General features: G+C 34.1%; 1 protein-coding gene and 1 long non-coding RNA gene across 8 annotated transcripts in view; one reads left to right on the forward strand and one right to left on the reverse strand.

Moving 5' to 3' along the window:
* LOC141483070 (uncharacterized) overlaps positions 1 to 27,441 on the forward strand; it is a 309,939-nt gene that overhangs the window by 219,461 nt on the left and 63,037 nt on the right. The gene's annotated exons all lie outside the window — the stretch shown is intronic.
* Positions 1 to 27,441, reverse strand: part of LOC111504691 (uncharacterized) — a 213,708-nt gene that overhangs the window by 37,538 nt on the left and 148,729 nt on the right. The window contains exon 1 of one of the 4 annotated variants that reach the window (XM_074177270.1): positions 19,161 to 19,338. The exons of the other annotated variants lie outside the window; for them this stretch is intronic. Coding sequence (XP_074033371.1) covers positions 19,161 to 19,174 — 14 coding nt within the window. The 5' untranslated portion in view covers positions 19,175 to 19,338. Of the gene's footprint in view, positions 1 to 19,160; positions 19,339 to 27,441 lie in introns of those variants that run through there. 4 annotated transcript variants of the gene reach the window in all.

Below are 27,441 nucleotides of genomic sequence, written 5' to 3' on the forward strand. Positions count from 1 at the left end.
CACTTTATTGAATAACAGGTATGTTATAATAAAATAATAATATCTCAAAATTCCCTGACTGTATAACAATACAACTACGAGTATGCCAGTCAACTAGCAACCATATACATTTTTATCGCATTGTTTAATTTTCCATAATTAAATTACACAGCATATTGCAGACACCCATATAGTGGCACGTGGCATGAATACAACGATTCACACGTGTTCCCAATGTCGCCAAAATCACTTGTGAGCGATGAGGCATATGTCCTCTTTTATGAACAGGAGGGAACGGAGCAACACCTTTGATGTGATTTTTTTTATAATCTTAGTTCTTTGAATTGATTTGTATTTCATGATTGTTCCAAATTTCATTATTTATTGTGATATTGAATTGTAAATAAATAAAAATTATACCTATCTACATTTGAAGATAACATTTTGATAATTTTCACTTTGTTTCACAGAATCACATGGTTTTGGTTAGAGAAGAGAGTATTTTAAAACATCACCACGCATTATCATGATTAATTGACGACCCCTTGACATAATGAATGAAAGTATCAATAGAAGATGAAAAAGTCTTTAGTTTTCTTTACATTGTCATTCGTCGAAATTGACAATAAAAATTTCTACATTTTGCAAGTTTCAATATTTTTGGAAGCTGAGTTCCATTTAGGAGGCAATTTCCTCGAAAGATGTGATTTTTTCAACGGAAATTATGAGGGGGATTGGAAATTTTCATGAAAAAATCGCTGAGTTTAAATATGGATTTTTATCAAAAATATCCGTATGGAAGTGAGACATTATTTTATTCAAAGTTGGAGGTGAAACTAATTTTTTTCACACATTTCATAGATGACAATGAATGTTCTGCATAACAAATTTTCACGGGAAGCAAAACAATTAACCCTAGATGGTCCAGGTTGATTTGGTCCTAAACATTTCAAAATCACCTTTGAATCAAATTGAGCTTCAACAAAATGCTATGTTACATTCGATATTCACCACTTAAAAAGTCTTTGATATATGGAATAAGTACACATTTAAATATGAATTTTAATGTGTAAAGATGTCGATATAACGATAAATACTATTTTACTTAACTCACAGATAGGTTTTCGAAAAAAGTTATTCAACAAAAAGCAAAGACAAAAAATTATTTTGTGACTGGAATATGTTTATAGTTATGTGTTGAATCCTAGAATATGTAAAAATTCGAATTGAAGGTGCGTGGGTAGTGTTTGTCAACAATAATTATCTTCTTGCAAAAAATAAACAAATACTTCAATCAATCAAATTAAACAACTTCCATAACAACTATCTATTGGTATGCAATGTTGATTTTGTCATTAATTCATTCGATAAATATGAGTGTTTGTCGAAAAAAAACTTCAATGCTGGGGTCAAAGAAGGGACAGATGTTTCTCTGATAGGGTTGAAGTAGTTTGCATTTCATTTTCTGATCTACAAGAAAAAGTTACTATTATTTAAACTGTTTTGAAGGAAAATTCGTAGAAGGAGTATTCAAGGAGATTGGTGGAAACAGTAATTTATATATGCGTATTAATCATCACAAATTCAACACCATATATCTTGACAACTTGTGTCAAACTTTATATGTTTTCGTTTTTTTTTGGAAAACTTGAGGAAATCGGTTACAGATATGATGTTAGAAACAACTTTCACAACTCCCAATATTTAGATACTTTTACTGTTACAGTATCCGCCCGAGAATACGGATGAGAAAACAAAAGAGTGTACTTGTAGAATCCTTGTTTTTTTTTGGAAAAGTGATATATGATAAACTGTTAAACCTATGAATGAAAGTAAAAACGAACATCGTGAATACATAAAGAGAAAACAGATAACTGATGATCAGGCAATGAAATGGATTGTAATGAAAATTATTACCAAAAAACCTCAAAGACACATGTTTCAAGCTCCAACAGCTTCCGGAGATACGTTCATTAACCTACCCAGAGTATGATTATCTCATTCTGAATCGTTCATAAACCTACTCTATTTTCATAGATCTCACACTTCGATACGTTCAGAAACATACTACAAATGAAGTCTGCTCACTCTGCTTTCACACAAAAAAGTATATCCATATAATTTAGAGGCAGATGCTACAAATGCAATACGCATATATACAGACGGCTCAAAAACCAAAGAAGGCTCAGGATGTGGAGTGTATTCCAGATCACTAAGCCTAAGAATTAAGTGGGGAATGGAAAAATACCAACGAGGTCCAAACAGAACTGGCTGGTATCTCAATCACCACAAAAGAAATAACCAGGAAAGGAATTTATGGCAAAAACATAACAATATGCACTGACAGCAGACAAGCCTTATTAGCGTTGAACTGACAACGTGTTACCTCAGGGCTGGTACCAGAATGCCACCAAGATTTAGCCAACGCCTCGGTATATAATAACATCATCCTGATGTGGGTTGAAGGTAATCGCATTGCCGACTCTTCAGGCAAGGAAGCGGTTGGACTAAGAATTTTAGGACTCAGTGGCACCTACGGCCTGCAGAACTAGCCAAATATTACACCCATGCCCAATCCGTGAAGAGATGGGATGAAATCAAAGGATGCAATTTTGTCAAGATCATCCTAGGCGACCCTGAGAAGCTGGCGCCGAAGAAATATATGGTGATGGCCAGGAAAAATCTACGCTGGACAGTAAGATTTCTGACTGGCCACTGTCAACTAAGGAAACACCTCCATAATATGGGGCTATTGGAAACACCTCTAAACAGGATGTGTGAATAGGAAGATGAGACTGTCAGGCATGTCCTATGCGAGTGCCCCGAGTTATCGTCAATAGGAGAGTGTGGTTGGCGAGTCTTGGCCTACACCTGGCGATATAAAGGAGATGTCTTCCAGTAACCTGTCCACCTTCTTGGAAAGGGCAGCATGGACGATGACCTAGGAGGGCAACTCCTTGGGAGGATGTACATGTAGCCTGAGTGTTGTGGGCTTACACTCACCCTCCCTACTCTACAGATACAGATCCATATGATTTTCAACCACATTTTCATAAAACAGGCAGATAACAACTGGAATTTATTGTTCACCTATGAAATGGTTTTTGAACGATTACTCGGTGTATGAAATGAAAATGTATTTCTTATCACGTCACCAAATTCTGCTCAATCAGCTGGAGTGAGTTCATGTGCGCAGCCCTGTTGTCTCAGTACTGAATACATTTGAAAAAGCTACTGTTTAGTGATACATTTTTCGTGTGAACTATACTCTACAAAAAATCACCTATGAAAAATAGTCAAAACCAACTTGTTGAAAATTGGAACATTGAGGGGATTCAATCCGGGGTTCAATCCTTCAATAATTCCGATTGGTATTAAGGATAGACCTTTGCCCTGATATTGGGATGATCGCAAAGGGGAAAACTACATGTACAATAGTCCCTCGTTTTATATTTTTCGCAATTTTTTTTCAGTAGTTTTTTCAAAATCGGGTGGAAATCATAATAGTGACGTAACTAATATTTGATATGAACTTGTTCTGACAGTGCGTGTGACTTTGCCAACTTGTTTCTGAGGTCGATTTCATAGTTCTGAAATAAAGGAGTATTTCATATAACGAAACAAAGACTTCAAATTTGGAATTTAGTTAAAAAAATATTTGATTGAGTAGTACCAATTGAAAAGTAATGTCGTCTGTTCATTCATGTGCTCTTTTCTGCTTTACAAACATCACATATATCTTGGGAAGTCGGTTTGTAAGGGGGTAGTGACGTCACAGTCATTTTTTGAATTTCGTTTTTCCCTCGAAATGGAAAAATTTGGGTGTTACTTCATGACGAATGAACCATTCTCTTATAGAACTAACGAATACTATTGATTCTGTATTTTTTTTTCAAAAGTGTGAAGGTCTATTCACAAGGTGGCAATTTCGCCAAAAGCGACATGGACCTTTCAATCCGATTACGCGCTGACCCATATACTAATCGGAGCGTGCCAAATCGAGAGAAAGATGAGTCACGCGCGAACCGCAACCAAACCGATATTGTCCCGTTAAAAGTGTTAAATATGTTGAAATTCTGAGTATTTTGACACGCCACACACACTTGTATCATGTTTGGGTGGCGCCAGACGGCGGGCATTCTGTTTTCAAATCAAGCAATTAATGCTTTCAACGGTTTTTTATTATTAGACGAATAAATTTCGAATGCAGGACATCGCTGATACGAGATTTGGAGTTGAGGAATTTAATTAACATTTTTTCAGGTAATTTGATAATAGAAAGTTATTCCCAGAGTGTGGAAGAGATAGATCTTGTTGAGATCGTATAAACTAATCATCGAACGATAGGTTAAATATGACGGAGTTTTGAGCAGGTCCGGTTTCAAAAATATTTCTTCACTGTTAAAAGGAAATTCAAAATAAGCGATCCCCACTCTGGTGTCGAATTTGTAAACTAGAGTACATTGTTTATCTTGATAGTCATTTTTGCCGCTGTTCAATTCAATTTTCCCAATTTTAATAAATTAAAGCGATTCAGAATCAAGTTGGAACCATGAGTGTTCCTCAATGTGAGGTACAGGCATAACAATCTCGATGCATTGACATCAATTTTCATTATTTTCCTCGGAAGAGTCAAGTTGAAGTTGTAGTGATATGCAGATGAATGACAGTCTCGGATGAATTTGTTGAAAATCAGGAAAATTGTCCATTATGTCAGCCATATTATATGATTGAAAATGCTTGAACAAACACAGGTTTCACTTTTGATAAATCTGTATTACTCAAACTTTTCTAAATTAATTACTTGCCAATAAAAAGAACAATTCAAAATTCACCTAATTTGAAAAAAAATTAACTGAACACCAAGGTGGTGAACAACATTTGCACGAACTATATAAACAAAAATCCAAAAATATTCACCAAGAAAAAATCTAATAATAACAGTTGCACAATTTCAAAATGGAGACTCGAAACACATACATATAATCGAACATATAACATAGATTTAATGTAGTCATCTGCGTTTTGCACTTTCGTCACCATGGCGCTGGAACCTGATTTTGAATTGCCGATAGCTTGCGGATAATGATAATTATGACATGAGTTCACTCAAATTCCCTAAAACCATTGATCCAAGGATTATTTCACTTTAATTTTCAAAAAACATAGCTTCAGAAAATTATTCACAATGGGAAATTCGAGCAGTAAATGTTTTAGCACTGAAATATTCAGGAACGTATACAGAGTTTTCTTTAACATTTTTGAATATGTTCATCTTCCACATTCCCAAAGTGTTGGAGGCCATGCACTACCTTCTTCAGAATTGAAAAATATGAAGACTTTGGCAATTTTCGCAGTTTTCTTTCTCTAATTATTTCAATTTTTGAATTTGCCTATAATAGTCAATTATTCGGCATGTAGGTCCGGAAAAGTAGCTGGTACAAAATAAAATCGGGAAATATAAAATACTATCGCTTTTCATGTTTTGTTCAATATGTTTAGTTTTCGAAGATTTTGCCGTTTCATGAGCTTGACAAGGATGAAATTATTGAAACTCAGTGTCTCTACTTTATGATGAATAAGTTTATTTTTTCAAATCATGTAACAAAAACTGAAATATGAAAAAACTTCTGAAATGATGAGGCACCGGTTCAATTCAGTTCTATTGTTCGTAACTATTACAATCATTGGATAAGTCATAAAGGACCTGAAAGGTAAGCACAAAGGTCGGACTTGTTCCCGAAATATATTGAATGAATTAATACTTTCATTACGACTCTCAACCTCTGTATTTAAAACTAAACTTCAAATTTGCCCTTGAAGTTAAAAAAGCATAGTTCAATATTAACACAGAGTGTAATTATACCGATTGTTCATACCAAGTTTATACTTTCATTTTTGATGACAAAATTGACACGAGTAAATGAACAGCTATTGGAATGTCCCAGCTATTGAATTGCTGGAAAAGATTACATTGCAAAAAGTTTATCAATAATCCACCGATTTCTCAGAGTGTCTTCAGAATATCTCATCAGAATATGTATACTTAATTTCTTCGAAATAACAGTGCAATGGAGTGTTTCGTTTTCTTTATTTCATACAGTAAAAAGATGAAACAGTAATGTGCTATTTCCAACTTGAGATTACTACTGCTTTTCTTTGTTCAGAAAATATTTCTGTCAACTTCGTGATAATCATATTATTGGGTTATCACCATTACAATATTATCAACTATTCTACAGTCCGATCTATTGGGTTATGGGGTTTTCCTATAAACAGTTGTCTCCTCATAAACGACAATCCTGAAAGGTTGGAACTTGCTGCTATCTATCGACCAACGAGGACATACTGTTTCATCGTGTGACTCCTAGACCAGGTCCATACGAATTTGGAATTTTCACCAGATTTTACCTTTAAATCAATATTGCTGTGTACGACAAAAATATGTATTCTGCAGAAATTGAAGAGCAAACATTTCAAAAAAGTTTCTTATCCTGCAGTATTGTAATTAATTACAATTTTTCTAGGGTTTCTTTTCCAATATGGCGAACCCGCCGGTTGCAAAAGACGGTTACAAAAAGAAATAATATTATTGTAATTATACCAACAAACACATCAATCATAATCCGTCTTGAACGGAATCCAGATACGTTTCATTTAAACTTTCATTTTGTTTGGGTAAAATTCGTTTCGTTAATCTGTCAGCCGTATACGCAATCAATCCGGACCAAACTAGATGACGGCATGTCTGTCGTTTGAAATGCATCAGGCTTCAATCTTGATTATATACGGGTTTAACAGCATTTAGGCCTGTCAGGTGCTCATTAGTCAAATTTACGAGGTTAATCAAATAGCGAGGTTCCATGTATAGCCCAAATTAAATAGAGTGTTGTATCATAAATATTTATAAAATATGCTTGTAATATTTTTTATCGCATTTTTTAGAGACCGCTGTGTTGTGGCTTAATGACTGGCAATTTGTAATGATTTGGAGAAGTTTGCATAACTTGACGGCTTGGAAAGGAATAGTTTATACGGATGTTACGTACGTAGTTTTCCTTGGAGAATTCGTAAACGGTGAGAAATGAAAATCAATTGAATTGGTTATTTCAGTTTACCGAATAATACTGAAAAATCGACCATTGATATAGGGGAAAAGAGTTGAAAATTTACGATTATCAATTTTGCAAGAAACTTTCCATATCGTACAAGTACCATAATTTTCCCTGAGACCGTTTCTGCCGCACCGGGTCGACCCAAAAATTTCGACGTTGATTTAAAAAAAAAAAAGATGTATTAGAAAATATTTGTCGTGGGTCTAATGGAGCTAATGGAGCAGAGGGTATCGAACTAGAGTGGATTGACTTCATCTCACCGACATGTCGGATATTTACTATCAGCTTCAAGAATAGGCAATTTCTCTTCTCAGTTACTTCGTATGAATTTCAAGTGGAGAAATACATTCGAAGTATGATGTCATTACCAGCTCATTTTTTTTAGACATTGAATGATAATAATAATAGATTTTATTGCCCCAGACTACAAAATAGAATTATGAAATAGAATACGAACTTAAAATATAAACTCGTATGGTAATCCGACAAAAGGCAGAGTTCGGTCTTGACGGTAAGGTGAGTTATTGAAAAGACACGCTCTTCCACTCAAACTGGAAACAAATGATTTTCCAAAAGTTTTCCCAGATCATACAGAAAAACTGAAAATTTTATGTAATATACAGAATAGATATTTAGTAAAGATTATAATCACCATAAAGAAAAATACCTGACCGCACAAACTAATCTATAATCAATTTGTCAGTTGCAATAAGAGTGCTGACTGATTTTTTAAATGGAAATGGAGAAAGATTTCTCACTTCTTCAGGTATACAATTATAAACCTCGGCCATATTGTTAAAAAAAGATTATTTGAAAAGAGAAGTTTTGAAACGAGGAATTGTAAGTTGATTTTCAAGACGTATATTCACATCGTGGATTTGTGAGCGAAATCTCACTTTACTGTAAAGATATCGCGGTTTTCTAAACATTATTATTGTATACGAGAACAAAAATAAAGTAAACGCCTTTTTATCATATCTATCAAGCCCAAATCAGAAAATGCAGAAAAAATTTAACTTCGTCGACGAAGACCACTTATAAGCCTGACACATGAATTTTGAATCATCTGAGTCGGCGACTATCAGTTTGCAATAAAGCAAGCCCATACATGCAGTCAGCATAGTTAAGGTGTGACAGAACAAGGGATTCGCATAACAGGATCTTACATTTTCTTGTTAATAACTGTTTTTTTATGACGAAGGGCACATGATAACTAAATTTTAGTTGAATATCTAGCATAATCCCCAGATTCCTCTCACAACTGGAAACTATTAATGGCGAATGGTCTAGAAGCAAGGTTAAATTGTGTTTGTTTCTTCCTCTTGCTCCTTTGCATCCAAAAAGCAATGCTTTTTTCGATGAAGAAGCTAATATTTGTAGATCGGAATTCATATGGTCACAGCCAAGACGAATATCACTTTTTTTAAAGTTTTTTAAAGTTGTGTGTCATCCGCATAATAGTGAACTGAGAAGTGACGTATTGTTTATGAAATTGCGAAGTATAAATAGTGAACAGAAGGGGTCCAAGGATTGATCCTTGGGGCACTCGTCTTTTTATAATTGCAGGATGAGACAGGATTCCACTGAACAGCACGAACTGATCTCTTTCAGATGGATATTGCTTAATAATTCCCATTGCATCATCTGAGAATCCTATAAAGTCCAAAATAGCAAGTAAAAGTTGGTAGTTGATTTTGTCAAACGCCTTGGAGTAATCAACCAACATGAGAGTACACAGTTCGTCATTATCTAGGGCAGCAAAAATGTCATTACTCACCTTTAACAATGCTGTGGAACAACTGTATCCTTTGCGAAGACCAGATTGGGTGCATGGTAAAATGAAAAACTCATCAAGATGGAAGCGAATTTGCATGTAAATTATTTTTTCAATGAATAGATAAATCACATAGGAATTACATTGGTTTTCTTCCAAACTTCAGGACTTGTTCAGGAATAAGTCGTGAGTTCCTTGATAGTTCATAACCCATATGTGAGAAAATGTCATTGAAAATAGTAGACGGCTGCGATATCAACACAATTTGATTTTATTTTCTCCACATTCAAATGAAGTTTCAAAGAATTTTTCGGCAACCATCTACAGTACATGAAGAGAAATAAGTACTGCTATCATTTGATTGAACATCAAGGGTGTAATAAAAAACAATTATCAAATTACAAAAAACTTGCAGAAGTATCAGGAAGATTCGAATCAAAATGAATGTTACTGATAAAGAAAGAAACAGAAAGTACAGCCCTAGTCTGAACGATCGATTCTCACTTGCTATCGTCCAACCCGTGTTAGGAATCACACGTTAAAAGGTAATACCTCGTTAATTCTTGGCTCGCTCAAGATTCGACTACTAAGGGTTGTCGTTCGTAGGGGTGCGACAGCTGGTTAACAGAAAAACAGATTTTAAACAGATTTTAAACAGAATTTTGTATTCAAGCCGAGAAGGGTCTTTCGAAAGTATATTTGTGAGTATCAGTTGTATCAATTATTTGATATCACAAGAAGAACTAATGGAATTGTGTAACTAAAATTGTCACAATAAACGTGAGGCAAACATTTCGTCATTTTTATTCTGACCCTATCTTTCTTTGATAGGAAACATATGTTCGTTTCTATATAGTATTCATGCCATAAGCAATAATTCATCAAAAAAAGCTTCAGACAGACAATTGAATTCCATTCAGGTTATTCAACACAATCCGACAATCTGACATTGAATCTATAATGGTTTTCCTTTGAATTAATATTACATCAAACAATTAGTTAAGAAGCATCAACCTTCTAGTTACCAAACCCACTGTACATGCACATTTATGTAGGTATCATATTAAGCATCCAATTTTTCGTAATGACACACTTCTATTAATTACAGACACACCCATAGCCGTTTTATTCTGCGACACAGCCGCCTCCTCTTCTTCGAATAATAAAAATATTTATATGCGTGTGTCAACTAGTTATACTGTTGTCAGAGATATACTGAATTGACATTTCAACTTCAACGGTTGAACCAGCAGCTTGGTACTCGACAGGGATTGAAGATAATTATGTTAGACCATTTGTAAATAAAGACGCAGATACGTATTCAGTGCATATCGTTACGATTTGTGCATATACTTTTTCATTTTGGATGTTTAAAATACAAATATTGCATAGAAATTTGATGGATATTACTGAAGTTTTATCCCAACACCAAACCGTTATTTTTATCACCTCGACACGTGTTTCACCAAGTGTTCATCTTCAAGATGAAGAATAAATTTTCTGGAGTTCTATCCCAACCCCAAACCGTTATTTTTAATAAATCGACACGTGTTTCACCAAGTGATTATCTTCAAGAGGAAGATTAAACTTTCTGGAGTCCTATACCAACACCATACCGTTATTTTTAACACCTCGACACGTGTTTCACCAAGTGATCATCTTCAAGAAGAAGAATGAACTTTCAATTGAAGATGCTCACTTGGTGATTGAAACATCTTTGATAGGAAGATTGACTTCCTCCTGAAGATGTTCGCTTGGTGATTGTAACATGTATTGAGGTGTTAAAAATAACGGTTTGGTGTTGGGAAGAAACTCCAGTAATATTCATTACTACACCAAAGGTTCCAAACAGTGCATCACAAGTAGACGTAATGATTTTTTTCAGAATTTGATGGAATATATTTTGAAATACCGATAAACCCAAAAGTACTTGTTTATATCTACTTGAGACGCTCTGTACACTGGTTTTTTTTTTGAATACATTTGGGGAAAGAGGGATGGAAAATGAATTGAAATACGTTTTTCCGATAACAAGTTCTCGCCTTCTTACGAACGAAAACCCTCAGAAGATGACGTGCATGCTGAAGATCAACAAGGACTTAGTTTTTAACGCACGATTCCTAGCATTATAATAACGTGTCATGCATATTTTGCGGATTTTATGACGACTACTTGGTTTCATATTTCTAAGAATTTCTCACCATGCTTTTTGGAATTCATATTGTGTATTGAAGGCCAGTGTAATAAACTTTTATTTGGGACTGTTATTTGAAGATCAAGAGAGTACTTAGAAAACATGACAGACATTTTCGAAAAGCCGATAAATGAAAAACTGAAGTCAAAGTAGAAGAAGGAGGACATGTTTAATACAAAAAATTAATAATAGATGAAAGAATGATACTTTGACAGAATTAAGCAGAAAATATCTGAAAACACGTGAATTATCCAGTGATATAGTCGATACTTCAGAAATGAGATAATGTTGGTTGGTGATTATAAGATGAAGGTATACGTGAGCCGTTCAAAAAATGAGGTGAATTTCGCGGGCTAGATACACTCGATTAGCGATTTCTCAATTTTTCTATTTTGGCACACCCATCTCAAACAAATGTACGGTTTCAGCTGTTTAGCATGTTGAGTTTGTTGGTGAAAGACATAAAAGTTAGAAGCTTTGCGTGTTCGACGATTTTCTGCCATAAAAAAAATTGATCAAAGAATTTGCATTAAATTTTGTGTAAAAAATAGAATTAGGAGCTCAAAAATATTCAAAATATTGACAAAGACAAACACTGATTCTACTCTGAGTCAGTAAAATGTTTACATGTGATAAAGGATATTGACAGACGTTGGGGAAGATGTAAATGAAGACGTTCCAAATTTTTTGCCAAAAAACAACACCGTAATCATGTTTCAGCCACCGTATCCACCAGATTTGGCCCCCTGCAACTTTTTCTGTTCTCAAGATTGAAGAGATCTATGAAAGGGCGGCGTTTTGCGACCATTGAAGAGATGGAAACTGAATCGCTAATAGAAATCAAGGACGAAATGGAAATTGATGAATGAATATATATATTTTTTGAAAAAAATAAAAATCCATCCTATTTTTTTGAACAGAGAGTTTATAGATAAACTATAATGATGATGTGAATACGGATGTTTGATGAAATCGAAATCAATTTTTACCGCATTGGTCTCAACCCTGCTAGGAAAATGATTCCAATAAAATAAGTTGCTTATAAAAGGCGTTTTGAACAACATTTTTGATTCAAAGTGGCAGCATGTAAACAAATTTTCAGTGGGTGTTTATACATAGATCAACAGTTATGTTCATAAATACCTTCCAATAAAAATTCATCATACAAATATTTATCAAAAAACAAACAATATTCTGGATGAGCAATACTGTCATTGCGAGTGAATTATAGCTGGGTAATACGGGGTGGTCAATCAGAAAGAGAACATTATGTCGGATTTTTCTACAATTTTTTTTTGTTTTTGAAAATGTATGCATTTTATATCATTAATTTAGCTTCTTCGCAAATTCTCAACGAAATTTGTATTCTCAAGTTTTGAAAATTAAGCACTTGGCCATGCTATCAACTGGGCTTCAAATAATTGATACAAAATGGTATTGCTGGTGTTCAAAAGTATCTAAAGAATAAATATCACTGGTGTTTTTTCCCAACACCAAACCGTTATTTTAACACCTCGACGCGTGTTTCGATCACCAAGTGATCATCTTGAAGATGACCACTTGGTGATCGAAACACGTGTAGAGGTGTTAAAATAACGGTTTGGTGTTGGGAAAAAACTCCAGTAATATTCATTACTACACCAAACGTTCCAAACAGTACATCACAAGTATATGAAAAGAATAGTTCATTTGAAAAATGTTCTCAATGATAGAACTTAGCATATTCCATCTTTCAGGCTGTTTACTAATTCACGTTGTATTCATTCATCGCTATCAGAAGTGAGTTAAAATATTTATTTCATTTATTCAGTGTTTATTTCTGAAGAAGCGACCTCAACGGGTTGCTCTCAAACTTTCAGAAAAATACCATCAACTATTTCTTTCATTACTGCTGCTTTTGAAAATGATATTGTCTGTTCTACCTAGCCATCAGTCATTCAAAGTATAGAATTCCGAATTATTTTTGTGAAATATTCATCAAGTTCAATAATAAAAAAACCATAAACTTCACTACGTGTCGTGATGTTGAAAACTTTGTGATTTTAAAAGTCATCAACGAACACCAAATTCATCACTCTAGTATCGATGGTGAATGAATTTTAGTCCTTCTTTTCTTCTGAAACATGCTGTTTTCACAAAAATGATATTATAACAGGTGATGATGATCAGGATCTTGAAAATTTTGATATTTCCGGCCCCTCTGCCGCAAAAGTCTTCAGAATACTCCTGCCGAATGAGATGTCACTCTTTGGGCTGAAAGTCCTCCTAAAGTACGGTTTGTATATCTGTGCCAGAATGATGTTTGACTCTGAGTCCACTCTGTCTAACTAATGAAACCTTCGGAATATCAGAGGGCCTCTCATCATGTTGCTGAGGTTATGCTAAGGTTGCTCTTTCATGGTGGATCTCTTTCACTAGCAATTTATGATAGTTTTATAGTCCATACAATAACTAAATGACTCGACTCTGAATCAACAGCGAGATGATTCACCCAAACCAGAGTGAAAAAGCCCGCATGGCCTGATGTATCATGATGTATAGCTGACTCACCACACATTGACTCTAGCACAATAAATATCTGATGAACTTAGTATCAACTGAAATCTCTACAGAATGCCACTATGGGTGGGTGGTGGTGCAGTACGTATCTTGCAGTCATAAGAGAGCATCTCCCTGATCAGAATCCTAGGAGACCCACCTTGCACCTACCTCTTGCCTTGTTTAAAAATCATCTCGAAAAACCTAACTGGATGTCTGCCCATTTCGACTGATTAAACTAAATTCTTTTGGATTATAACCCTTTAATGAAATTTCTGTAGGGTTTTTTCTATAATTATTTAGTTTAGAAACAATGTATCCCTTGATTGATTTTTATTTTTGTATCATAAATTCGTATTAGGAAGTTAACTTTTCATCTCTATTATCGAGCAGTCGTTCAAAATATCGATCTGCTTGGGTTTTTATGTTAATTCCTTTAGCTTAATTTTTACTTATCATTTTTGTATTTTTTCATCGCATATCATTGAAATGCCATCTTCTCTCAAAAAGAAAGTTTATTGCAAAAAAACAGTTGAAAATATAGAACGAAACCATTTGGGATGTTTCGAGTAGGTACTCATTGTTAACACTTTCATGGATTAAGACAAGGGCCTAAGTGGTTGATCTTTTGTGACTAAATTTATGACCCCGATCATTGTGAGAGATAATTTTTCAAGAGTTACTGGGAACACATTTTCTTAGCCGATGCATCCATTCTGTTCAGGGATTTCAGCCGGGAACTAATCCGAATTCTGATTCTCCTCGCCACGAGATTACACTGTTAATTTTTGTTTGTCGTTTTGTTGATGTTCTTGATAAATAATCACCAGTCCCGACATTTCTTTTTTCGATTTTCTTGTTTCGGTGAAAATAGATTAATTGAAAGTTCACTGAATAGTAATAATCTGTATCAATTATATCTGGTGGTTTTTACCCTTCTTAGAATTGTGAGTCAAAGTCTTATATACTCGTATTGCAACCATCTCTGAACTAAACGTAATATTTGCAGGTCTACGTTCGAAGAAGTATCAACAACTGCAAGAGAGACATCGATAACACATGCTAGTTCGCATCAGGTCTCGGACAAACTCAATGACACTTCAGAAAAACCTTCGCTTTTCACTAACTCCGATTGTTCTCAGTTTACACAGGAATATTCGCAAGTGAGTTCAGTCACTTCGTCGAGCACAACTGTGTTTGCAATATTGCAGAATTCACTTTTCTTCGTAGTTCACCTCAACTGTCGTTCACCTTTCTTATCGCCTTGATATGATTCTCAAAAAAGTAGAACGCATAATTTCACATAAAGAAATCTCTCATATTGTTTATCAACGATAAAAGCTAATCTTGGCGTTGGTTTATGTGCCTGTAAGGAACCCGAGAGTGAACACATCATAAATGTGTTTGATAAATGGACAGTTTATATAACATGAGTGTATGGTTTGACTGGCAACATTGATAGAAATTCTTGTCCCTTTGTAGTGCCAACACTTTCACAAGATCAAATATTCTATATTTACTAATGTAGCCTGAATATATAAACATTCATATTCCATAAAAGGATTAACGGAAAAACAGATTCTAAACAGATTTAAACAGATTATGAATGTAAGAGAATTACATAATCGAATACCAATTATAATGAAGGGAGAAAGAACAGCAATCAGGTTAATCCCTTTTTTCCCTTCAGAAATTTTTCAAATTATTTATTTGAAGATGGAGGAGTAAGAAGCAAAAACGTTTTTCCCAGAAACTGATATCTGCTGAAATATATAACACATTCAATTTGGATAATGAGTTTTTGCAAGAGGAAGACAAAAAAATTCGAAGAGGATAGTTAATGGAAATTAATAGAATGAAGTCGTTGTGATTCAATTGGTAGTAAGCTTCAATGTTTCACTTTTTCTTATAAAAAAAAGGAGAGAAATGTTGATACACATTGAATTGAATTAAAATTTGTAATATTTGCAGCAATATCAATCGAAATTTGTTTGAAAATCCGATCATCTGAATGTACTTGGGAGTTACAAGTTACTGTAATAACCTGATGAGTCCCCATTTCTCCTCTGCTTCTCCAATTAGTCACCACCAGTCATCATCTGCTGGTGACTAGGGTATTACCAATGCGCATTCTTGGGAGGATGACATGACTCCTATTGAACCTAGCTGAAATGTTTGGGTTGATCTTTTTCAGCTTGTCATCGACATTTTGTCATCTGGAATGCGATTGCTTTTTTTATGTCCTAATGCTCTCCCAAATATCACACTAAGGTGCTTTCTGGTTGTTTTTAATATTGAAATTGGCTGCAGCGTCTGCCATATCGTTTCCTGAAATTTCAACTTCAGAAAGGATCTGAATTATATTCAGTTTTTTTTGGGTTTTCAACTTCAGCTATTTCTCTTTCAGTATGCTGTAGAATTGGGTTTTTGATTTATCATTTTGATATATCATGTATCGCGCTTGGAGAATCAGTCAGAATCAGTAGATGGATGGCAGCAAATGTAGCAGAATTTGTGATAACTGCGGCTCCAACATATGTACTTCCACTCGTTTTAGAAGCATCACTGGAGAAGTAGTTATAACTTCAGCTAGTAAACAATTGTTTGTATTGTGCGCCCGAGATTTGGAACTTTGAGTGTTTGGTAGAAAACAGATTGAAACAGGTTGTTGTTATTGTCTAAGGAACTGGATGTTGAGAAGGAATCACAAATCAATAGTATTACATATTCTCTGCGCAAACTTCAAAAAAAATGCACAGTCGTTTAATATCAATTGTTTTTCTCCATTCGCTGATGCATGACCACGATTTTTTCTTGGATAGTATTTATGAAGGAGGGCCTTCGTGCCAAATTTTGTCCTTTAATAGTACAAATGAGCGACTGCAGAATTTTTTTAAAACTTAAAAAAGCCGAAATATTTTTTGACGTTCGATCATTGATATTTTCTCATTCTCACTACTTTTGAGAAAAAAATGAAGCAAATCAATTGAACAAACATGAAATTTAAACTTTGAATTGAAGGTCAAGGGGTCAAATTCGAGAAGCTTTCATAGTTTTTCTGCATTCTTCACCATTCCGACTTTAGGATGCCATCGATTAAAGATTGATATATTTTTTGTATCAGAAGGTATTGCTTTTTCATTTATTTCAATTTTAATCACCTTTAGTGAGAAGTTGCCATTTATGGAATCAATACAGGCTCTTATATAATAATTTTGAGAAAACCTCCAATGCGGAAGTCATCAAACCCACAAAGAAAATAAATTATCTTGGAATAGTTTTAGACAGCAAACTCAGATGTAACCAGCACATAGACCACATAGTTAAAAAAAATACGTTGCATACTTTACAAATTCAAACGGATAGCAAACATACTCAATCAAATACAGCCCCATCTGAGATATGGTATAATTGGTTGGGGTGGAGTATCGAGAACTCATCTACATTCTGTTGAGGTTATGCAGAAAAGATTAATCAGATGTATCCAACGGAAAGGTTACGACTACCCTAGCGATCTAATTTGTTCAGAATTCAGAATATTTGATCCCAGACAGCTGTTTATTATAAATATGACTGCTGAACAGCATGAAAACAAAAAATAATCGACTACTTATCACCATGAATATGCTACACTTCGGAATCATAGTATTGTCATACCATTAATGCTCAAATCAGTTGGGCAGAAATTCTACCGGTATTTAGGACCGGAACTCTACAGTTTTCTCTCTGAAAATTTAAGATGCGAATCAAATCTCAAAAAATGTATATAAAAGATATATAGACAAATATAAAAAATACTCACTTCCACGATTGTGGATATATATTGTTAGTAGTCTGGAACTCTCATGATTAAAATCTCTATATTTATTGTTTGTTTAATTTATTTATATTCTGTTCAAATGTGTCCAGTTCAAACCTATGTTTTATCCATACTTAGTACCCATTCAATATATTAGTTTATTTTTTATTCTTCATATCCTGTATATCCTGTTCAAATATGTCCAGTTCAAACTTATATTCTTATCTATATCTAGTACTTATTTGATTAGATTGATTGGTTTTATTTATTTATATTTTGTTCAAATGTAGCTATTTTAAATTTATATCTTAGTACCTAATTCAATGCATGAATTTCATTCAATGTCAGATTCAGTATTCTCATTCCTTACAAACAGGCAGGTCATTTTTCCTCGTAAGATGTATTTTATTTGTTCACTGTTCATTTCTATATGTAAATGTATATTTTCTGTAAACAATCTTAAGAAAGTGAATAAATACATATTATTATTATTATTACACAAGAGTTTCTGAAGTGGTCCATTGCAAAGCCGAATTGCACAGAAAATGTGTGTTTTTCGGCGGAACATTAGACCAGATTCTCTCTCTGCTTGATATTATTCGATCGAACATAATTCATTCAAACACTACTTGGGAAGAAGCTATTTCCTAGTGAAACACTTGTTCTGGTTTTGTAAACTGTTCAGTAAAAATGTCACAATAAAGTTTTATTTGAATACATTATAGATTTATAGATTTTCATCATGTATCGGCCAGTTCCATTATATATCGAACAAAACAAACCTGAAAAAAGCGATTAATCTCCCAGTTGTAAATGTCTAAGCTTGACATAGCAACGAACTACCTTGAGGACCTTTGTTCTTCTTAGATAAGGTTTGAGTTCAGTCGGTTCCAAAGTTGTTGCCTTCGTGAGAGGCACTTACTTATTCTTATTATCAAATCATGAAAAATCATTGTTTCTGTTATCATAAACACTACTTACTGATTTTTGCGTTTGAGCGTGTTTCATCGTGTTCATTTCATTTAAAAAAATCAACCTCCGAGTAAATTAAATATTTTGTTTTGGTTGGCATCCAGGTTTTGCCGTAATCTTCTTTGGTTATAATATCCAAACGTTTCAACTGCGGCAGTCATACTCAGTGGCAGTCGAAGTACTTTCTTCTTGACGTGTCCACTGTTGATACTTCAAGAAGAGTACTTCGATTACGCCACCAAAGATGACTGCCGCAGTTGCAGTTGAAACGTTTGGATATTCTAACCTAAAAAACCACGGCAAAACCCGAAAACCAGCCGAAACGTTGACGCCAGCCATGAAAGCCTATATTCCTATATTGATTTGTAGGAAAATTAATGACACAACTTCTTTTTCCCCACAACTAGAACAGAATCAATAAGTTTCCAATAATCAATCAAATTTCGGATATGTTGTGAAAGATGCTTATCAAACATATTCTTCATTTTGCAGAAGACCTCGAAAAAAACCCCAAAATGATTTCAAATTTTTTTTCCGATTACTAAATCATAAATGTAGAAGAGTAACAATTCTTCTAGCAACCTGGCTCATGTCCTTCTATTCTGATACTATACATGAACTTCACAAATTCAAATTGAATTGAAAATATTGATAGAACATCAAGCAATACCATCAAAGTAATGTTCAAATATGCTCTGTCCATGAACACCAAGTTTGAACATGAACTATATCAATTATTATTTGAAACAAATTGAACACTTATGAAATTTTATATGCCGTGAGACTTACCCCGCAGCAAACATCTCCCATCATTAAAATACGATCTTGCTCTCTCATACTGACGTTGTATTATCAACTACACCTACATAGTGAATGGGATGAAGCGACAATATATATTTATAGATTTTTATGTGTGTAATCAGATTTGTACTCTGATATTGCCGATTGATCAATTATTATCACGCTCTAGACAGACACTGATTATTCGTCGTAGGAACCCAAAAATTGTTTTGTTTTCTGATGTTGCCAGTGATTGTGAAACTGTGAACAGGTTGACAGTTGTAGAGTTCCAGCTGTTGAGGAAGCTGACAACAAAAATTTATCATTTTTGTAGTAAATAACATCAAATCGCTTTCTGAAAACCGGTTTTTGATTGTGAACTTCTTGAAGTTTCTGAATTTTACTTTCTATTTTTTTCAATAGTATGGGGGTCGAGTGATACACCATTTGAAAGGTCTTTTGTCCCTCTATTTCTCCTGTGAATTTTTTCGAAATTGGTGTATTCGTTATTGAGAAATTGAATGTTGAATGATGAATGCTTTCGCTTAATCTATTGAGGAAATCAACAGAAGTGATATCAATGGCAATACAATCAACGGATATGACCAATGACCTCCATTCCAAATTTGTAGGCTTAGTAGAGTACACTTTCGACTTCAGGTGTTCCCATAGAAAGAAGTCCATCGGTGAGAGATCAGGTGATCTAGGTGGCCACTCCACTGGACCCCTTCTGCCGATCCAACGCATTGAAAAACGGTCGTCCAAAAACTGCCTAACCCGAATATAAAACTGTGGGGTGCACCATCCTGCTGGAATATTATTTCATTTTCTACTAAATTGTCATCATTTTCTGAAATTTGTGTAATCATAGGATCTACACAGTCCTGTAATAGATTTGAGTGTGTGTCTCCATTCAGATTATGAAGAATGGTCCAACAATATGATTACCAAGAATGCCGGCCCAGACATTCAATTTTGTGGTGTTTGTGAATGTGTTTCCATCACCAAATCAGGATTCACAATCGCTCCACTAACGCCAACTATGTATATTCACACGATCAGGATCCTCTTCGTTTCATTCCTGAACTAGCCTTATTTTGAAAGGATGGAATTTGTAGATGTACCCAAAAAAAATTTTTTTTCTGACATTGTTTGTCGTTGTGATGCTACTATTTGAAATTTTTGACATGTGTTTTGATTTTGTTCAGAAATATTTTTTCCTGAAAATTACAGTTGACGAGTATCACGATTTTTTATAGTCTCAATATCAAATGACTTATTCAGGATGGCACGTTCTGACTGAAATGCACTGTACGTGTTGCTATTAATTTCCTCCTATTAATATACAGTTTCGGAAAAATTAAAAATCAAGTCTAATTCAATCATGAACTCCTCCAAATGACGCAAAATCCTAAAACGTTTCGAGAAAGCCCATCACAGGAAGGGTCAAAATATAATTGTCCAGTCATTTTAGGTCAATTTAGGCCTGTATTTCCAAAAGTTGACATACTCAGCTGTAAATTTGTATAAACTTTGTACTTTGGCATCATAAAAGTATTCTCAAGATTTACATATGATTCGATGGCCACAACTTCAAAAATTGGGGGTCAAAAGTCAAAAAACCGACTTTTTGCACGTTTTTTGCCAATATCTCGTATCCAATGGGTTTTATGCTAATTGTATTATTTACAACTTTTGTTTCAAACATTTTTTCATACGTTGAATCGTTTTTGAAATAGAGGGCAGCGCGAGCGCAGATTAAATATTATTTGAAATCAACTAATTGTCCCGATCGAAATCAGCTCATTTAAGTTTTATAAAATATTACTTGATAAATAATTATAATTAATTTTCATTTTTTATCAACAAATACATCAACATTAAACAGGCCAGAGATGATGCGCATTATTGAGACAGCTATTGAAGAATCTAATCGTCGAAGAACAGCAATTATAGTCGGTGAAGATATTGATTTACTTGTGCTTTTAATTGGGCGTACACTATCTCTTGAACAAGAAATTTTCTTTAAAAAATTTGGCAAAGCAAATGTGAAAACGGAAATATACTCCTCTAAGAATTTCGACAAATATTCAAGTTCTAAAAAACACATTTTGCTCCTTCACGCTTTAAGAGGCTGTGATACGACTTCTGCGCTCTTTAAAAAAGGGAAAAAACGATTTTAAGAACATTCGAGAAACTGTCTAATTTGGATGAACTTGCCGCAGCATTTGAAGAAGAAAACTGCCCGGTTCAAAGATTATTTGATAGTGGATTGCAAACTTTATCAGCTGTTTATAATGCTCCATAGTCTGTAGATACTATCGATCATCTTCGTTATGCACAATATGTCAAGCTAACAAAGCTCAATATCGACCGGTGTTAACGAAGATAGGTCCTTTGATCAAGAAATCATGAAAGAATTGAAAACGAATCTGGGTGAAGATGACAATGAAAATGATAACGCCCTTGAATTTTTACAGCTGCGAGAAGACGACGACGATGAAAAAGAAGAAAACTGAAATCAAAACTCATTATTCTTTCAATTATTTTATCTGATTTTTTCATTTTGACATTCACAAATGTATCAAATGAGATTTTTTTCTATTCATTTTTATTCATTGAAGAATAATTACTATAGATTAGATTTAAATTATAATGTAATATATATTTTTCCCTCTACAAGTTTATAACTACAGGGGCAGGTAAGTATTATTATATAAATTGATACTTAATTGAAAATAAATAATTAATGAAAAAATATTTGAATATAATGTATTTGTTAATGAAAACTGAAAATCATTTATAAGTATTTATTAAGTAATAATTTATAAACCTCAAATGAGCTGATTTCGATCGGGACAACCAGTTGATTTCAATTAATATTTAATCTGCTCTCGCGGTGCTCTCTATCTCAAAGACGTTTCAACGTATGAAAAAATGTTTCAAACAAAAGTTGTAGAGAATTTAATTCTTTACAATATTGATGATGAATACAATTAGTATAAAACCCATTGAAAACGAGATATTGCCAAATACAAATTTGGCATCACAAATTTACAGCTGGGTATGTCAACTTTCCTAGGCAAACCCCCTAAAATGACTGGACTATAACAACCTTAATGAAAAATATCATTTTGCAAATTCATTTGTTGATTTCAAATTGCAAATGGAGAGCTCAATCGCCAGCATTGAATACAGTAGGACAGATGAATGTGCTGTGAGAATCCAACCGCGAAATTGTTTATTTTATCTCGTCGGAAAATATCTCTGCGAGTGTTTTGTTTCAAATTGAAAATATTATTTATTAGTTGAAACAAACACTTCATCACTTCTCTATATAGCTGTCGCGGAGGTATGTTTAGCCATCATATGAGAAGATTAATTGATATGGAGGTAGTTACGTTTTTGTAACAAGTAAAGTGATGATTATTTTCTCTCATATTCATCTAGTGGTGGTGCCGATTGTCTGATGTCTGATGTCTGATGGAGGTGCAATTTGTCTCAAAAATATTGATTCGGTTTCAAATCTGATAGATTGATTTTTTCTGACTCATCAGAATATATTCAGTAAGTGAAATATGAGAACCTAGAATAACAAAGCAATATGAATTCCCAGTTGATAAATTTCATCATCATTAAAATGATGATAATAATAACGGAAAATTCTTGGAAAATATTTATAAAGGGAAAGTATGTGGTCTGCCCACATACTTTGATTTATCAAAGGCTTTTGATTCTGAAAATTTCAATATACTGCTCAATAAACTTGGAATTCGAGGTAAATTTCTATCTTGGTTTTATCTTAAATGAAATTATGAAAGATGTATGTAAAATCAGATAATGTGAACTCGAATACTTATGAATTGGAAGTTGGAGTTCCACAATGCTCAGTCATGGATCCATTACTGTTTTCCCTTTACTGATTTGCCACAACATATCGGCCCTACATCGATGAGTCTTTTTGCCGATGATACTTCTATGTCTGGAGAAGCCAACAGTCCTTTGGAACGCCAGGACAAACTGAAAATTTCTTAAAGAGGTGTCAAAGTAATCGACTTATGGTCAATGCGAAAAAACACAAGATTGGTACACCTTTTCCCGAGAAAATCTATAGAACATCCCACACACGTTCTTATAAATAACATGAACATCAGAATCCACAAAATTTCTAGGAGTTCACATCGGCCAGGCATTGAATTGGCAATTTCAAGTCGACTACGTGAGTAAAAGACTCAATAGCAGTTTCTATGCCTCAATACAACTGCAAAATTCTGAACGAAGAAAACCTGTTAGATGTTTACTATGCGTGGGTTTGAAAAACTTTGCTGCTTCGGGCCCGGACGAGCTAAACACACATCGATCAGTGGAAAAAACTATCAAGCACGCATCGCTAGTTACCAAAAGTTTTCAACTTTCGACTAGAGCCAGAGCTGACTATAGCGAGAGATTTATCTATTCCTTAAAATCATAAACCAATAACATGCTCATATTGAAAACAATATTTCCAGAGTTATAAAAGTGACAATACCGATTCTACTGAAAATTCTTAGAAAGAACGAATTACTTAAAAAAAAACTAGATTTGACATAAAGCAAAAAAATTAAGATGACGAGTTATTTCATCTTACAGAAGGTTGGCTGAATGCACTTTCATTTGTATGTCAATCCAATTTAATTACTGTAGTCATACTGTTGTTTTCATAGTTTTTGTTGAAGTAAACTATTCTGGTGATATGCATCTCATCTACGAGATCTTAGTGGATTTAAAGATTACAGTACCATGTGGAAAGATTAAATGTTAGTACTCAGTTGTTATTTACTCACAAAACGTAACCGATAGTTTATATATTGACGTAATTCACAATTCGGAGAGAAAACGTTAATCCTTGGAAATATTCCACCGACAAGTAGACTTGGATCAAGGAATAATTCAACATAGTGCACGGTAGAAATAAAATTAGGTCTAGTGACATGAAATTGATCAAATTATATTTTTATAAGCATCTTTTTATTTTTTGGCATTCTTCAAAACTGAAAACTACGTACTACTCCGGAAGGACTTTCAAAAAATTGCCTTATGTAATAGAATAAGTGCAAATATTATCATCATCCATTAGTCATTTCCATATGAATAGTTTCTGGAATGTATTCGTTAACACTATACGTGCAAATTATTTTTGCCGCACATTTTTAGCGATCTGTGAAGCGACCTTCCACGTAATTTCTGCACTGTATTTCATGGCAATCGACCTCAGGTAACCTACATTTCATATTTTGAGCACGAAATCCACCTTTTTCGGAGAATCTAACTCAAAAGACTCCGAAAAGATGTTTACTTTCTCACTTAAATCATTGTAAGAACGTCAATACCGAACTAATCAACTCAGGTGTCATCCACCCTGTATAAGCTCTGCGTACTGACCGTCCCGTACAAAGCCCTAACAAAATACCTTTCTAGTACTACCGTCACTTTATAATACAAAAACTGTAAAATATATCCCGTAGGTAAGAATGTCCCCCACTGAGGTGACAGGTGACCATTAATATTTTATTGTCTATTTGATTTTCGACCTTACCCCCAAAGCCGTAAAAAATGCTGACAAAAAGATAGCCGCTCTTTAATTGGCGTGACGAGGAAGTGTGAAGGAAATGGGAGCATAAAAGAATCGAAATGACGCGGTACTGACTGGATAATCATTTTGTAAAGACGGAGTTGTCTCAATCATAATTGAAAAAAGAAAAGAGATATAAGGTATACCTGCATCTTCATGATAAATAACTTTGTAAAAGTGTGAAACAACTAAAAAGTTGGTTTGATAAATTTTTTAGTTAAAATCATTTCTTTAGTGGTATGCAGTTTGATTTTGAGATTATCTCACACATGAAGCACATAAAGTGGAACAATCAGCAGCCGCTCTAGAAAAGTAACAGTAAAAGTTCCTCAGGGGACTAGAACCGTTCTTTTTTCAAATTCATTGATACTACTCGTGTAAGTACGATTATCGAATTCAGTGAATTCAATGAGATTGGTTATCTCATACCATAAGCAGGCAATACAACCATCTTAAATGAAGAAATAATAGAGTAAGGGCTCCCAAAATATATTAAAAAAAATATTAAAATAATATTAAAATATGTTTTTCCGTTAACCAGCCGTCGCACACCTACAAACGACATTCCTCAGAAGTCGAAACTTATACGATCTAAGGACTAACGAGGTCTTACCTTTTATCGTGTGATTCCTAACAAGTAATTGAACACTTGTATTGTGTAATGTGGCGTTGACTCTTGAAAAAATGTTTGGTGTGATTTGGAAAAGGTTCTATGAAACATACAGATGTGGCTTCAATCTACAGAAATTAACAACACAAAATACCAAACTGATCAACTGATAAATGAAACAAATGACTCCAAAATCAACTTCCTAATTCAATTGCGAGTATTCAGTAGTATGTAGAATGAGTGTGCTAGACACGGATTAACAACTTGTGGGTATGAAACATGAATCTGAGAAAAAATGTATCTATAAAGCAGGGATTTTTTTCAAATAATCACAAAGCTACCCAATGAAGTGTTTATTTGGAGGATACCTGAACAAAATAGGCTATATAACGAAGACTTCAGCTGCAAGTAATGTAATAAAGAGACTGGTAAGCAATTTATGGACAACTCAAATCACGTCCCGAAGAATATGACAAACATTCAATAAGGAAACTTTTAAGGAAACAGAATTTTTTGGATGGATATCAAAAAAATGTTGGATATGTGATGAAACTGACTATACCTACTTGATGAAGACCCATTATAATATATTGAAATAACTATCCATTTTGACATCTTTGAATAACGGTTCACAAAATCGTGACAGGTGTTTCAGTATGCAATAGGTTCTTCAGGAGTGCACCAAATAGTCCTAATGGACTAAAGACGATTCTGAAAGTCATTAATAGAAAGCCGACAAGTCATAGATGAATGTCGCATGAAAAATATCAACGCACTGCTTCCTACTATATAAATATTGTTGTTGATTTTACCTGAGTTCTTCTTCTTGATTAACCTCTTCTTTCCGTAAAAGTTTGAAATGTTAAATAATTTTACCTATATATTAGGGAGCAGACCGAGTAAGGTCGTTCGACTTGCGAACACTTAACCGAAATCACCAGATGATGACAAATGAGACTTTGTCGAAACGTCGTGAAATTGAAGATAATAGCACATAACACGGATCAAAACCCAGAAATCAATTCAGCATATTGCTATCCGTAAGAACTTTAGATTTATGTATGATCTGTGTAAGAGTTTTTTCATTACAATCACTTCTTTCTGGAGCAGCAGAAAGCTAAAAACTCTTTCTTTTCAATAAACTAATTCTCCAATAAATATTGCTTTTTTCTATTTGAACGTCACATGATCCCTGAAATAATTATAGCGGAAAAAAACCAACCGTAGTGGTCAGTTTACAAAAAAGACAATATTCCAAAAAACATTGGCTCTAGGACTATAAGGAAGGAAAATTTTTTCAAATCATCATCAATATCTAATAGAAGTCCCCCGGGCTGCATACTTTTTAATGAAATCACGGAACTCGCCTTCTTGACTACATGGTAGCGTGCTTCAGTCATCACCTACTTCATAATATGCAAATGCTATGCATCGATTAAGCTGCGCCGCCAATAAACTTAAAATATAATATTGTCGACGCATTGTAGAGAGTTGAGAAATGCCTTGGTGAACAGGAGATGTGCGTGTTTACCTGCCAAACTGTCGTTTTTCATTTAACACAGTAATCAAAGGAATGACAATTAATGAAGTTGCATAAACATGCCGAGCCGCTGATTATCATCATTTCAACACGCACACTCTGGTCCTACTGCGAGAGCCGTTATTCTAAATGACTTTATCGCATAAACACTGTGCGATTTTAACATTATCCTATATCCAACAGCGAATTATGAAGACAGGCTGGTTGTTCCTGAAGGTATCTTCCTTATGGACAACCCTGCAGTTTTCAAATGAATCCATTTCCAAAATAGACTCATAGAAATAAGACATTATCCTCAATGTTGTTTCAGTAAAATTACTAGAACTCAGCCCGTCAGATTTCGAAAAAATTCAATCATCAGAAGGAGATTCAAAACCCCAGAAGAACCAACTTACTTCTGTCATAGAATGTGAGATTCACCATTTAGAAAAAAGTCAGATCTTTTGGATTCACTTAATTCAGCAAACAAACTCCTATGTCACAGTTCGTTAGGTCGTCTTCGATTCTCAGTTTGGATTCTAAGTGAATT

This window comes from Leptinotarsa decemlineata, unplaced genomic scaffold, assembly GCF_025532065.1.
Source record: "Leptinotarsa decemlineata unplaced genomic scaffold, Ldec_3_MD MMD2_tig00002974_RagTag_RagTag, whole genome shotgun sequence".
NCBI lineage: Eukaryota > Metazoa > Arthropoda > Insecta > Coleoptera > Chrysomelidae > Leptinotarsa > Leptinotarsa decemlineata.